Source organism: Amblyomma maculatum, chromosome 9 (genome assembly GCF_055883805.1).
Source record: "Amblyomma maculatum isolate TAMU_Amacu chromosome 9, ASM5588380v1, whole genome shotgun sequence".
Classification (NCBI taxonomy): Eukaryota; Metazoa; Arthropoda; class Arachnida; order Ixodida; family Ixodidae; genus Amblyomma; species Amblyomma maculatum.
The window spans coordinates 17400221-17415681 of record NC_139352.1 but is presented as its reverse complement, the minus strand read 5'-3'; the positions used below and the strand labels follow the sequence as shown (position 1 = coordinate 17415681).

General features: G+C 47.4%; 2 protein-coding genes across 5 annotated transcripts in view; one reads left to right on the top strand and one right to left on the bottom strand.

Annotated features, from left to right (window-relative positions):
- LOC146178453 (ATPase family AAA domain-containing protein 2-like) overlaps positions 1-15461 on the bottom strand; it is a 58132-nt gene that overhangs the window by 10296 nt on the left and 32375 nt on the right. For 3 of the 4 annotated variants that reach the window (XM_084578280.1, XM_084578282.1, XM_084578283.1), the window contains exons 14-20: positions 11506-11620; positions 10655-10847; positions 9314-9499; positions 8262-8742; positions 5853-5975; positions 3952-4302; positions 1202-1342 (exon numbers count right to left, since the gene is read on the bottom strand). In XM_084578280.1, the coding sequence (XP_084434406.1) occupies positions 1202-1342; positions 3952-4302; positions 5853-5975; positions 8262-8742; positions 9314-9499; positions 10655-10847; positions 11506-11620 (1590 nt within the window). The remainder of the gene's footprint in view (positions 1-1201; positions 1343-3951; positions 4303-5852; positions 5976-8261; positions 8743-9313; positions 9500-10654; positions 10848-11505; positions 11621-15461) is intronic. The other variant, XM_084578281.1, reaches the window with a different exon arrangement.
- On the top strand, positions 12400-15309 carry LOC146178454 (uncharacterized). The gene has a single exon (XM_084578284.1). The coding sequence runs from the start codon at positions 12886-12888 to the stop codon at positions 14734-14736; it is 1851 nt and encodes a 616-aa protein (XP_084434410.1). The 5' UTR covers positions 12400-12885; the 3' UTR covers positions 14737-15309.

Here is a 15461-nt window from a genome sequence, read left to right as displayed (position 1 = left end):
AACACTGTTATTTTTGGTAGTCTCTTTGTCGCAATTTGTGCGATAATTTTCAGTCCCAATAAGTGGTGGCACGTGCGCTCATCATCGCCTGATCCGACGCACAGTGCGACATCGCGGCAGCGGCTGCTCGTAACTTTCATCATCAGAACAATTTTAGTCTACACCGAGAACTTCCGATAATACTATGTCGTCATCGGTCAGCATGCCAGCGACAACAACATTGTCGTAGCTTCACTGGAGTGGCGGTCGCCATCATTGTGGAGCACTAAGGCAGCGGCAACAGGCCCCAAACACTGTCGAACAGAGCAACGGCCACTTAATTTCACGATTCGTGCGCTGCCACAGTCGCACCACAAGCAATTGGGACGAAGAAATCGGGCATGCAGCCAGCGCAGCCACGGGACAGCAGATACAGCCATGTTGTTGTTGTTGTTGCCCTAATAAAAATGGCGCATACCCACAAGGGGGATTGGCCATGACCAGGCAGTGATTACAGATTCTGAGATTACTCTCTGCAGAACTGAGATTAGAAATTTGTGCAAATTCGGTTCATTGACAGTGATAGTTAAGGGTGGTGCATGGGCTTGCAGAGATTTAAATTTGTGTGATTAAAAAAATAATTATAATAAATAAATAAGTAAATTAGTCTCGCTGCCCTGACGATATGGCTTCTCCCTTTGAAGCGCATGGTCACCGGCGCCACCTAGTCACTGCTCACATGATCTGCTGTCATCATCATCATAACATTTTTTTGCCCTTCAGCTTCTATTTGGTGCTGTCTTTTGTTTTTGCCGAGCAGCACGCAGACAGACTCGCCTTGCGTAGGTTTCCCTTTGCACGCCTACTGTGGATGCACATCCATGCTGTATCACACAGTAACGCAGGAAAGTCGGTAGCCCTCGTCGAAGTTTTTTTTGAGTTAACCGATGTGCGGGTGAATGCCTCCGAGATAATGAGCATTTGAAGCCACTCAACTATACACAGTCTTGCCAGGATCGCGCAGAGAGTCTGAGTTAAACGAATTTCCTAGTTAACGAGATCCGGATAAAAGAGGTTTTACTGTACTGTACACAGCACCTCACAGGCACGAGACAAAAGTACGAAGAGACAAGGCAGACCCACCCCCAACCTCTTCATTGTGCTTTTTTTTTTTTTTCCTGTCCCGCATTCCCCAAGAAAGGGAGCACTGTGGAGACCCTACCGGTCACAGCGGCTGCCTTGCTGTGGCCGGGGTAGGCAGTGGGGTGCCTCCTCGCGCGGCGACGGTAGGAGGACGAGTCAAGCCACAGCGACTTGCGCCGGCGCACAAGGGGGTGTGCCCGATGGCCGCTGGCCGCTTCCCCTGGGCCCCACCGCCAACGGCGTCACACAACGGTGCACTGCACTCGCAATGCTCTCTGCCAGTGCCCAAGACTTGCACACCGACCGGGTGGGGGCAGAGTCGTTCAATGCTTTACTGGTCGTGTACGCTCGGCATTCCATCCACGAGGCGGACCAAACTAACCAACGGAACCCAATTTCTGCCAAGAATTGGCTTGTATGTTGAGCTTATAGTCACGCAGGTAACTTTATGTGCTTGATTATGCGAGAATACACCATTTGACAACTGGCTGTTTCACCGGTCACCGAGGCAACCTGTGCGAAGTGCATTCGCTTGGCCACAATGAAAGCGAATCGGCTCTAAGGCATTCTGGTAGCCCTCTATTCAAGCACATCGTCACAGAAAGTACATTCAAGTGATCCAAAGCAGAGGCTAAGCTGGAATTCCAAATGGGCAATGTAAAGCCTGCCCCCCCCCCCCCCCCCCCCCCCCCCTCCCCCCTTGTTAACAACAGCTAGTTGAAGTCACAAGCCAATCGGCCAAAGAGACGGGCACAGTAGCAGGGTTCGCACAGAAAATCTGGCCTAAAATTCAGAGAGAATTCCAGGATTTCAAAGATGCAAAGGGGCAGAAATCAGAGGGAATGAATCCTTTCTTGAATAACACGTATCAGGGATCTTTTCAATCTTGCTTAGCTCCAATTTCCCCCTCCAAGACCACCACTCACTGCTCTAGCCTTTCGGCAGATAATGTTCAATCTAAATAATATCACTCTGAAGGCTGCTCATACAGTCGCCACATAGTTTTTTTTTTTTAGAGATAAAGCAGCCACGCTCCTCATTTTTCAAGAAATTTGAAGAGTGCATGAAAGTAAGTAAGTATTGAGGCCCTTGAAATGCTTTTTCGAGAATCGAGGGTATTCAAGGATTTCAAGGGCATGTGCGAACCCAGCACAGAAGTCATCAATGCACAACATTATTACATTTTTACAGGGAGGTTTCGTGACCAGTAAAGCATCAAAGGATTCTTGCAAAAGCAACATCATTTGGCAGATCAGTAAGCAGCATCCAAGAACGACTGCAAACAGCACAGGCATTGCAATGGTAAAACTCGCTGCGCAATGCATTCTGTGTTTCACACCTTATAACATACTGCTGAACCCATCGTATGTGGGTTCAGCACATAAACTTCACATACAACTGTCAAATCAGTGGTCCTGTACTGCACAACTTTTCTTGGCAACTGAGCTAGGGACGCAGAGCCAAAGCATGCCTCTTTTTCCTACACAGGAAATCAGTCCCCTGACTGCAGTCATTAAATTAAAATTAAGAACACACCTTCAGCTTTAAAAAAAATAAAAGAGAAGAGAACAGTTGGCGGAAAGTGACTTTTACTGGTGCTAAAAAAATGCCTCTACAATATGCTTCTTAGAGAAATCTGTATGACGAAGCCTGTTGGTCTGCTATAGTTAATGAACTTTGCAGTGCACATGCCCCAATTAGATGTGTGCACAATACAAAAGGCACAAAGTAACCAATTTTGATGTCCCAATCGATTTTCACATGCATGCCATGCTTTCACAACCATGTTACTACTATTTTTCCCTGCAGTTCCACTGAAATTTTACATGCTAAATCGGCGCTGTGATTTATGAGGCACTAAGTAGAGGAAAAAGGCACAATAAGTTTGACCACTGGTGTGGTTTATGTGCCGAAATTTCGGCACGCGGGCAGTTAAACTCCTGCTTCCAAGCCGAGGATCACTACCACCAAACCACCGTTGGCGGACGTCAATTCAAGAAGAGTGTGTAACAGAATGCATCAGCACAAGTGGCATCAAGTAATAATAATAAAAACAGCTGACATACCATTACAGTAAACCACCACCAGTTGTTGCACAAACAACAGAGTACTAGCATTACCAAAGACAACCTGTCTATCTTCATTTCTCAACAGACATTGTGACAGTGAAATGCAAGGTCAGAGAATAAGCTTCAGAGCCCTTGGTGTAATACTAAGCAAGCAATCGCCTAAGAAGCTAAGCATCCGATACCCCTGTCAGATGGCCAAACATTGGTTAAATTTCAGCAGGTCACCCAGTTCTCAATCCACCGGTACGGCCCCGATGCCAATGGCTAAAACACAAAAACAAAAAACGTGTGCTTGAAAGCAAGAATGCCAGCACATTTCGAACTGTATTAGGTTATCACAAATAAAGAACAAGTTCGACAATGCACCTTCTAAATATTTTAACTTTTCAGGCTTGCCACAGGGGTAAAACTTTTGCCTTAAAAGAGACCTCATTAGGAACAACAAAAATTTGAAGTTCAGAACTAGTATCTGAAAGAAGTAAAAAAAATACGTTTAATGACACATATTCTGTATTTTAGAAACCTGCAAGAGCCATTTGAAATTTTTTGCAGCCAATACAAGTTCTGAACAATGGGGTATCTTTTGGCACGGAGCCCCATGCTTCTTTTCCTCCCATGACACTTCACGAGGCACAATACCCTCGCTAGGACTAGCAACACAATGCTTGCCCATCTGGCTGGAGCACAATGCGAAAACAGGCTTGCACCGTCACACCAACACTCATAAAAAATTTCCACCCAAACAGAGCAAGCCACTCACCTCTGCTCGCTGACGAAGGCTTCGAAGACGGCACTGCTTCTGGGGACGCACAGGTGGTGGTTGCCGGTTCCCGCGTCTCTTTGCCAGCGGTCTGGCCGGGCGGAGGATTGTCGCTCTTGTCTCCTTCCTGTGTAGTCGTGCTGCTGGCACTCTCGGCAGCGGGCACTTCCGTCTCCTCGTCGCTCGGAGCATCCAAGCCCCGAAGCCTCCGACTGTATCTCTTGGGTCCGCCATCTTCCGCAGAAACCTCGACTTGTGGCAGATCAGGTACTGGTGGGCCATTAGAAGCTGGCGGCGCGGTGCGTGGGGCGACATGGTAGTTTTTCGGTACATAAGGCACTGGCTCCTCACCTGGAGATGCGAGGACTATGGTTAACTCAAGCAGCCTAGAATGATATCGTTACTTGAGTTAAGGAGGGGGGGGGGGATAAAAAAAAATGCAACACTGAGGCCCTGCAAACATCACACATCCTTTCTCTGTCCGACCGTCACTAAACTCCAAACTTCGAAGCCAGTAGCAGAGGTGGTACTCGTAGAGGCACCGAGATCAAGTAAAGCACAAAGCAACATGTCTTGTCCCCCCCGGACTTGCTCGTTGGTTCATGGAGGGCAGCGGTACAAGTTTTTACAGGCCAGATTTCAAGACACCCAAATTTCATGACAAACTTTTCCAGACAAGCACTGACAAGCATACAGTGCATAATCATCATCATCATCCAACTGACTATGCCCACTGCATATGCTGTGCCAGTTGCATCTAGGTGATCCTTGCAAACTTCAAAATCTCGACTAGCCACCTAAAATTCTACCACCACGTGCCATGCTTGTCTTCCCTTAGACCATCAGTTATCTTGCTCTCGTATTACTTGTCCTGCTCATGCCCAGTTCTTCTTGATTTCAAGAAGCTGACTCGTATAGTGAACATGGCTGAGTATCCTCAGGCTATTTCACAGTCCCACTTGTGCGTGGTGCGTCACTGTCTCTTGCTGTGGCTTCTGCAGTCTGGCAAGGGTCACCAGCCATTACCGACTGCTGTATGCGGGCTTTCACCATGGCCCAAATTCAGGCCGGACTTCTGTCGTCACAAACCTGGGTGCCTAAGGCAGCATGGCGCTAAATTTCGAGGAAAAAGGCTGGTGCAGTGGAGGGGGAAAAGCTCACCAGCGCTCTTCAACAATCCAACCACCGCAATAATCTAATCAAAGCTATCAGCAGTTTCTAACCAGACACCAGGATTCAGAATGGTGACAAAGGTGGTGTTGGCTGAGCACCACGTGGTGCCGTGATGGCGGAAAGTAGCCACAAGACAAATTGAAGGCACCAATGTTCGTATAAAAAAAAAAATCCTGCACTCACATTGTTCAAAGTATTAGTTGCTGTTGTGTACATTGCCGTATGAGGTAGCCAATGGTGTGCGTGGAATATGTCCAAAATATGCAGCAAGTCCAAACTTTCAGCATCCGAAATATCCGACCGATACGCAATGTTCCTAAGCAACATTGGCTATGAGGGGAGCTGTAAAGGAGAACTCTAGAAATTTCGACCATCTGTGGTTCTTGCACTAACAGCACACAGTACATTTGCATTCTGCCTCCGCTAAAAGCCAGCCGCTGCAGCCGGGATTGAACACACACGTCCCTACACCCTGCAATTGAACACTAACCACTGAGCCATCGCTGCGGGTCACTGTGTTATCAGCGAGTCCTTTCCAGCATCATGCAATAGCCACTCGTCTCAGTACAGTACAAAAAGCATGCTTCCCTTCAACAGGATCAACAAACTACAAAATGTTTCGAACTACTTGCACAAGGTTCTTCTCTAGTTCACACTTAGAACGCTACCTAGTTACGTGCTCAGCACAAAACAGGAATATACTCTACGATATGCAATGCTTCACTCGCCTCTCTCCTTGCGGGCCTGGACAATGTCCTGGCAGATCTTCTCGAAGCCCCAGTCGAGCTCGGTGTCCACGAGTGCGTTGGCTGCGTCCTGGAGGGCACAGGCTCGGTGGCGGATGTTCTTGTCTGCCAAGAGATGGAAAAAGAAAAGGGGAGGGGGGGGGGGCTCGAGTGTTGCCGCCAAAGTGGGAAGGGTTTTCCGTTGTTCTACAACCTGACATATTGTAAATGCCTCCTAAGCAGTAAATTGAATCTTGTTCATCTTTATCCCAGTGCAAGTGTTACCAGATAATTAGAGGCGATAGCGTGTATCACTTAGATCAATTTGAAGACCTGGCTGCTACGTGGGGTCACCTGAGGGGAGTGAAATCACACTGACACGATCCAGTGTACAATGCTTTTCGACAAATGCGTAGTTCTTGGTTTCTGGCTGACGCTCTACAAGTAGAGCCAATATATTATACATCCACATGGATTAGAGCAAAACGACCATGCAAGTGTATGAAAAACTGGAGCAATTTTGAACCTTACCCCAAGAGGCAGCGAACAAACCCTAGCAGGAGGTTAAGAGCCCCTGCATCAATGGTAACGCCAGTGGCCGATTATCTTCAACCATATTAGTTATTGATATATATATATTTTTTTTGCTGTGCACCGTCATTTCTGCAGACAACAGCGAGCTGACATTGGCAGCATACCACGATGCTGTGCGACAATAACACGTCACCATGTTTTACATTTGAAGAGATCTCTAGCATATGGATGAAACTGACAGCTTTGTGCGAGTTTCAGAAAAGTTCGCGCCCGCAAGAATAATGTCAACGAGATTCCACTGTACACTGCAAACACAGAACACCATTGTTCAACTTGTATTGCAGCAGTGCACTGTTTTTTATAGCCTCACAAACCCTCAAACAGCAACAGCACTCTAACATAGTGTGTACAACTTCTGCAGTCTGCCTGCCTCCAACTGCAATTACCCTTTAATCAAAACTCGACGGGGACAAGAAAATCTGTTTCTTTTATTGGTAGTTTTGTTTAAGGGTTGTGACCCTTAAAAGCTTGTAAAAAAGCTCCATTTCGTCCACGCTTAAGACGTCGCTTGGCTCGTAATTTGCAAGGACGTCTTGAAGCTTCTGCTGCTGCCAGTCAGAGCAAACATCATTATCTACCATGGCACTTTCACCTGCTATTGAGCAGAAAACAGGGCCGTGGCGCTTCTTAAAATGGCTTAACCAGCCATCGCTGAATTTAAAGTCTTTGATTTTCATCTGTAGTGCAATGTCTCTCGCCTTCTCCGCCAAAATAGGCCCGGTCACTGGAAGATTGGAACTTCGAGCAAGCTTGAACTACAGGAAAAGTGATTTCTCGAGGTCCTAATGTTCGACCTGACGCACCCTTTTCCTATCGGGGGTAAAAGCGCCGCTGTTATATGCTTTTTCAATCTTCTCACGATCCTTCAGAATCCTTGAAAGCGTGCACTTTGGGATGCCATGCCTTTTCGCGATAGTTTTCGACTCCTTGGTACACTTCACATCATGAAGAATTTTCATCTTGGCTTTTAAAGACAATGCATTATGGGGACGCTTTCTAGTAGCTTCTTCCATACTGCACGCCGGAAAGAAGTCATGAAACACAGCCACGGAACAGAGCAAAATGGCACCCACACAACAAAAAACAAGGAGTGCAAGGTATTGGATTGGATTGGATTCTGGATATCGACATCAACAAAGACGACTGATGCACAGTTTCGGTTTCGTTTATCCGTGTTGCCAGCAAAATGAGGTTTCGATTGTCGAACGTGATTCTGCACTGATTGCATGTGAAACCAATTACTTTAAAGGAGTTTTCGTTTATGCGGGTTTCGTTTAGCGCACATCCACTGTACGGTAAAACCTCACTGATACGTTTTTAAACTCCGGGGAAAAAAAGTGGAAAAAATATTAACCAGGAAAACGTACAATCTAAACAGCCCGATTTTGAAAACACGCAAATAATCTACATGCATTTCCATTGTGTTTAGGGCAGACAATTAGTTTGGTTATTTTATGGTTTATGGGGTTTTATCTCCCAAAGCGACTCAGGCTATGAGAGACGCCATAGTGGAGGACTTCGAAAATTTCGACCCTTTGGGAATCTTAAACGTGCGCCAACATCACACAGCCCACAGGAGCGTTGCTTTTTGCCTCCACGGGAAATCTTGCTATCTGGGAGCGTGTTAACCAGGAGAAAAATAGTGCAACTCTATGAGGCATTTTTTACTAACAGCGAGTTTGAGCATATGCATCGAGGTCCTACTGCATTCAGTAATTGTACAGCAATGCCCAGTAATTCCGTTTTCTCTGCTGTGCAGCACACTGGGCCCTTCAGGCCAAAGTGGTGAGCACCACAGAGCCGCGTGATCCTACTCACCCATGGCGTTTCGGTCGGGGTTGTACTCAAGCGCGTTGGAGCAAATGAGCTCAATGTCCTGCAGGAACTGGCCCACCGTCTGGTACTTGTGCAGGTCGATCTTGACCATCATGGTTTCCAGGTCCATGGGTTGCTGGATTACATCCAGGTAGTCGGGCACCTCCTCCGCATCCACGGGCTTGGCAAACATGCTGTAGCGGCGGTCGCGCAACAACTTGGTAAGGATGTCGCGAAGGAACAGCCGCAGCTCTCGCAGGGTCGCTTCTTCTTGCTGCCGGAGCCGGTCCAACTCCGTGGGTGTCAATTTCCGGGGCTCTGGCGGAGGTGCCGCAGGAAGGCTAGGAATCTGGTCAGGAGGGAGACGCTTGGGCTTTGGTGGGGCGGCAGCCTTTGCAAACAGCGGCGCGAAGAAACCGCGGCGCTCCGCCTCCGTTGGGGGTGTCAGCTCAAGGACTTCCGATGGGCCGAACAGGCGTTGCAGCTGCAAGAAGTGGACCAGACTTTTAGCGGTAGCATGCGGTATAATTTTTGTGGTGAATGCAAAAACCTTTCCCAAGAAGCACGATGTTGCAAGGTGACAGATAACTGACATGGCTTGTGTTCCCCTTGCATTGATTGCTGTGCACACAGCATGAGCCCAGCGAACATTAAAGAAAGAAAGAAAAAAAAAACCTCCCAGAATACCAGAAATTCATAAGCTCTTATACAGAATCCAACGCTCTGGTTCAGTAGTTCTCGAGCCCTTGTAGCATCGGGGAACCCCCGCAGCTCTTGAAAGACGCTAAGAAGCACCATGCGTCTTGATTTTGATCTCTTTGTGCTCAAAAAGCCAGCAAACAGAGCCTGCACAGTTGGTCAAAAGGTGCCCGATTTCGATTATTGACAACTTGCTGTAGAGTGAAACAGTTACCCATGCAGTTACGATTAGTGACAAACTAAACTGATCAAAGGAGATTTAGGCACTCGGGGAGTGAAAAAAGCCTTCAAGGGCCCAAGTGTTCCACAGCAGCCACTCTAGGAACAAACCTCGACAGCCAGCTAATAGAACAAACCTGGGAAGGCAGCTGGTCGAATGGCACGTCAGCTGTGGACAGCCACAGGACAGGCATGAGGGGCTCAAGGTCGTCAAGGAGGGTCAGGAAGGTAGCCCTGACCGCTTCACTCAGTGTCTCCCACCACTGGCATAGATGAGGCAGGTACAAGACACCCGGCAAGACCCGCTGCGCCTCCTGCAGGACCTGCAACCATACACACACACATGCACAAAAGCACTGGCCACCAATGTGACAATTTGCCAATGCAAGATGTGATGATGCAAACGTCAAGTAAGGCATAGCGGATATAGCGAATTATCGGATAAAACGAACTAAAATCAAAATTTGGTTGGTCTATGGTTTATTTTTATGACAGTTCTTTCTGTATAACGAAACAAAAATGTCAAAATTTGACACTAGATCGGTTATAAGAAAGCACTGAAACGGCAAAAAATGCGTAAAGGAGCCAGAAAAACATAAAGAAATAAAATTTTTCAATCGAATCGGCTGCCGCAGAAGTGTGTTTAAATTGCCCGCGCGTTCGCGCACCACTTCATTTAGAGGCGACAACAAAAACTACTGCCAACAGCTTATGGCCTCCAAGATTACACCCCTGCACGCAGTGATCTTGGTGGTTATGAACGGCCATGGCCGGACTCGAGCGGCGCTGCCGAACTGTTTAAATCGGCCGCGCGTTTGCGTGCCGCGTCATCTAGCAACGGCGACAAAAATTAGCACCAACAGCCAATGACCTCCGAGATCACAATACCGCGCGTGATGAACAGCCATGGCGGGACATGTTGCCGCCGCTGCTCGGGTTCGACCATGCAACGGCTGACAGGCATGTGACTCGCATGTCATCACCATTGCCTCATCATGGCGTGAGCCCCTGCCATTCCTCTGCAACCGACCTGTGCCCACACGCTACACTCCCCGAGTCTGTTGGCTCCGCCGCGCAAATTGTGCGCGGAGGCAACATCCCTTCTTAGTATTCATTTTTGCTCTCCCACACGGCACGAAAAATGAGATTTCATGTTTACTCCAAGCTTTTAATTAAAAATTGTGCACTTTCACACTTTTGTTTTGTCCATAGTACTGGGCATTTTGTTTCGTTTTTCTAGCAAACGTATTTACAGAAATTCAGGCACACACTTTTATAACGAATACTGGATATAACGAACAAATTTTCGCAACCCATACTACTTCGTTATAACAAGGTACGACTGTATATAACCCATAGCTCGCAGTATCTATGTCTGCCATGGTGAGGTTTGACTGTACAGCTCCCAAGTTTTGCCAAGTCACAATGCGCTTGGCCACAACACACGATTCAGCAATGCCATCAGCGTGTGTGCCTACCTGAGCGCACGCTTCCTCAGGTGCGCGAGCCGTGACCGAGTGCAGGGCAGGCAGGTCCAGCCGGTGCAGGGGGAGGTGTTCAAGCAGGTGGAGGACTGCCGGTGCCATGTGCGTTGTCTGGCCCAGGCCCTGACGGCCACAAATGAGCAGACGTGGCCGGTGGCTGCTGACACGGCCGGCCGCAAAACGAGATCTGCAAACAGCACCGGCAAACTCGACTCAACAGCCCGAACCATGACAGTCAGGGATAAAAAATGCAGCGCCGTTCCATACTTCATTTAAGAACAAGACTTATTTCCGCTAAATAATTTATCCGAGTCTCATGAAAGCCAGTTCAATAGTTTTGAAATGCAAGACTACAATTTCTAGAAAAGAAACTTCCCTTGCTTTCATCCACATGGCATTCCCAGTCTTCCAGCGAGCCATAACTCCGCAATTTCACATGCTGTTCACCCTGTGAGCGGTAAAGTGCCCTCACATGTGGTACCACATGTGAAGAAGCTCTGAAAAGGCACGCGGACTTTTGTCATTATGACGCAATTCTGCTTCTACCACTCGCAACACTACGCACAAAACAAAACACCGCGCAGAACTGCAAAAATGATTGTCAAGCCACGAAGTTTTCACCCTGAAAAGAGATTCCTATTGCCCTGGTTTTGATCAAATAAATCACACAATCAAGCGAGTGGTTTTTGACAGTGCTGGAGAAGGCCATTTGATAATTAAACATTCAGACAATACGAATGTTTTGCTCACTCCCATTGAAGTCCAAATTAACAAGGTTTTATAGCAGAATGCAGTAATGAATTGACGAGTGATCAAAGAAAAAAGAAACAGAACAGGCCCCCTACCGTATACTTGGAATGAGGCTTTGGTTGTTGGTGCCTTTCTCCGTGAGATCAACCACAGGGCCGCCGACCATGGCTTCATCGTCGGAGAAGACACTGCTATCGTCCGAGTGGTTGCCTGCGAGAATAAAATCAAAGCAGTACAACTGCTGAAGCTCCGAGAGACAGCTGTGCCTACAAAAGCTGCATATTACCAGCCTAAAAGTAAAACTCCATTCACTTTCAGGTCGACTAAGTTCATTCCAGACGTCTAATGATAACCGTAGGCAACTAGCGATGTCCTCAAATCACCTTCAAAAATGGGCCACATAGGAAATCAGGTTTTCAGAAGCCATGTTTACACTTGCCGAAAAGTATGCTTAGGACAATGCAGTGAAACCTTGAAGACTGGATTCCCCCAGGAATACAGTTAAAACCGGTTATAACTGAAGTGTAAAAATGTCCATGGCTTTCATTACATCCAGGTTTTTGTTATACGTAGACTTGAAAGGACAGTGCAAACATGGCCAAGCTAGAGGAGAGCGCACAGAGAGTTGTGCCGCTGCTGGGCCTGCATCTTCATGCGTTTTTTTCGCTCATGGCCTGCCTGCTACTCGTGAATCTCGTGAACAGTCTGATGGCAATGAACTTTCATTATTCGCTTATTGCATTTTGTTTTTTATTTTCCTTTAGTTTTTGCTGATTTTAAGCATAAAGTATTGTAATGCCACATCCCAAAAGCAAAAGCAGAGCGGGGACTGCTGCGTCCACCAAGTAGAGATGGCCTGTCGGCCCTGAAACATAACACACTGTATCAAGAGTGGTCGCTTGTTGTGATCGCAGATGGTCCTTCCACTCCAGTTCATGTTTTATCGCCACAAAACTTGCCGCGTTCTGCCAATTTCCAGTATTTAAGGGGAGACGCGGGTCGAAAAACGGCGATTTTCAGTAAAAATGTCACTTCTGTGTTTTTGACTGCTTTAGTAAATTTCAACCTTCCTCTTTCATATATAAAAAAATCAGAGCCACAAATGATCCGGAAATTATCGAAAACGGCGGTTAAAGTACCTGCGGTGGCTCGAAAATGTGCAAATTTGACCCATTTTCAAGCGCGCGAGGCGTCAAATTGCGAAGTTGTACGGCGTAGGAATTTCGTGCGGCGCTAGGCCTACGCGTTTTCTCCCCAAAGCAGGCTTTGCCGCTGCGCATGCAGCAAAGAAATAATAATAAAAACAGCATTCCTAACCGCCAAAACCGCGTGCTTGCACGTCACGTGGTTCGATCGTAGCTACGCCATTGGCTCCCAGTTCGCGAAGCGGCCGCACTTCGTCTGCTGTGTCTGAGACGCGCACCTCGCACTACGTGTTCCGAAAGCCGCTGCAAATATTTCTGCTTGTTGCTGATATGGATGCTAAGAAGGAGCGTGGCGTTCAACGTCAAAAGTTTTGGACGAAGCATAAATACAAGGGAACCCGCCGCAAAGTAAAACGGCGTGTGACGGAGATGCCCGCGGCACCTAGGCCTAACCTCGGCGGAGGGGACGCTTACGTTTCTGTGACGGCTGGATGTTCCAACTTCATCGAAAGCGTAGACAGCTTCATCAGTGCGTCTGAGAGAAAGATCGGGGTCTTCGAAAATGAAGGTAGGGATGGTGATGAGTCGGCGACTGCTTTTATCATCGAGATCGGCGCCGTGAACGTCCTTGTGAGCGGCGCGGCATGCCCGGAGTGCGGACGGTGCGAACTTTCGATCAAAGAGTTGCCGGCAAAGCGAAAAGGACTCGCTTCATTTCTGGAGTTGCACTGCGGAAATGAAGCATGCCCCACATCGACTGTTTCATCGACGTATTCATCGCGACGAGCGACTCCGGCGAGCGACGTCAACGGTGAAGCGCGTCCATCTGCCAGCGCTAGAGAGAGCTTCGCCGTCAATGTTAAGGCCGTGGTTGCAGCGCGCGCTGTTGGAGCGGGACACAACCAACTCGTCCGATTTTGCTCAATTCTTGGCTTACCTAAACCAATGCATCACAAATCGTTCAACGCCATCACGAAAAAGGTGCACCTCGCGGCTACGAAGGCGGTGGTCGAGAACCTGGAGTTCGTTCGCAAAGTGACAGCTGAGGAAGTTGGATCCGCCAGTCTAGCTGTAATGTTTGATGGCACTTGGCAAAAAAGGGGACACAAAAGTCACAATGGCGTAGGCACTGCCATTTCGCTAGAGACAGGGCTTTGCCTGGACTTCGAAGTTTTGTCTAATTACTGCCAGAGCTGCAGTACCCACACGGAATTTGCAGACAAACGGGAGGAGGAAATATGGCAAGCTTTCCACATGCCAGTTTGTGAAAAAAATGTGGACTGCTCAGCACATGCCATGGAGACGACTGCTGCTCTGAGGATATGGAAGAGGACACAGTCCTACAGTACACCACTGAAATTTACAACCTTTCTAAGTGACGGAGATAGCAAGGCCTTTACAGCTGTGTCAGCACCAAGTGTGTACAGTGGTGTGCCCATAACAAAAGAGGATTGCACAAACCATGTCGCCAAGCGGCTTGGGACTGCACTACGAAAGCTCAGCATGCCAAGAGGTCACAAGCTTACAGATGCAGTCATCCACAAGCTGCAGACATACTTTCAGGTCGCCATCACTGGTAATAGAGGAAGCGTGCGTGGCATGTATTGTGCAATTTGGGCATCCTTCTTCCATTCTTGCTCAACAGATGCAGCCAAAAGCCACAAATTTTGTCCAGATGGAGAGGGCTCATGGTGTAAATTCAAGAGGGCAGAGGCATTGGGCCAGGCAGCCCCAGCACACACCCCCATTCTCACCAACAGCCAGGGCAAGGCAATGCTGCCCGTATATAAGAGGCTCACAAATGAACAGCTGCTCTCTCGCTGTGTGAAGCGGAAAACGCAAAACGCAGCTGAATCGCTCAACAGCAAGATTTGGCTGTTGTGCCCCAAGACGAGGTTCGCCTCACGCACAGTTGTCGAGATGGCAACATCACTTGCGGTCTTGTGGTTTAATAAGGGACACAAGGCCTTTGAGAATGTGCTGGAAGAACTGGGTGTCCTTCCCTCAAGAGAACTTGTCACTCTGAGCAAGAATTCTGATACATTCAGAATTTCAAGAATGTCCAGAAAGCAGACAGCTGAGGCAAGGGCTCGTCGCCGCAGTCTAGCTAAGAAGGCTTGTCTCGCGGATGCTACTAACAAAAGCTCTGAGGGACGAACATATGGTGCAGGGGAATTCTGAAGCTGTACACTGTAGGAGGATGCCCTGGCCTGTATTGCCTCCAATTTTCATGCACATAGTCCAACTAGAACCGTAGTAAAGAGCATTTACAACTTTCATTTGCATTTTTCTCAACTTCTTATTTTGAGTGAAACATGGTTATTGCATGCAACATTTTATGCATTTGTCGTACTCGGATCAAGACCAAATTTGGCATGCATAATATTTAGGATCTGTAGAATGCAGTTATCTAGGTTTTATTACAATTGGTGAAGTTTGTAAGTATGAAAAGTTCAAATAGATTTATGCACTAGCTTCTGAAAAGGGAAGCATGAGATAAAAATTCCAGTAAAATGGTGCATGCTGCAGGATCACCATTTCCTTGCTTATTTGCATTTAGTGAAGTATAAGGAACAAGAAAAAGCAACTTATACTGCTTTCTCATGCTCACTGGCATGTCCAGTAGGTTTGTAAAATGCACAGTTTTTCAACTGTTCATGGTACTTAGAACATGAAAGCTTGAAGTTATCTCAGAAATAAAAACAGATTTGGAAAGAGGAGATCAATCTCTATAAATGGTGCAATTTTCATTTATGTGACATCAATATTAAAGAAAATTGGTTTCCGAGTAGCGTCTCCCCTTAAGCACTAGCTAAGAGATAGTCAGCGCCCCTAGTTCGTTATAGGTCTATCGCCACAACATGTTCATTACATGGAGCTTTCAAATACATGCGCTTCAATTGTGT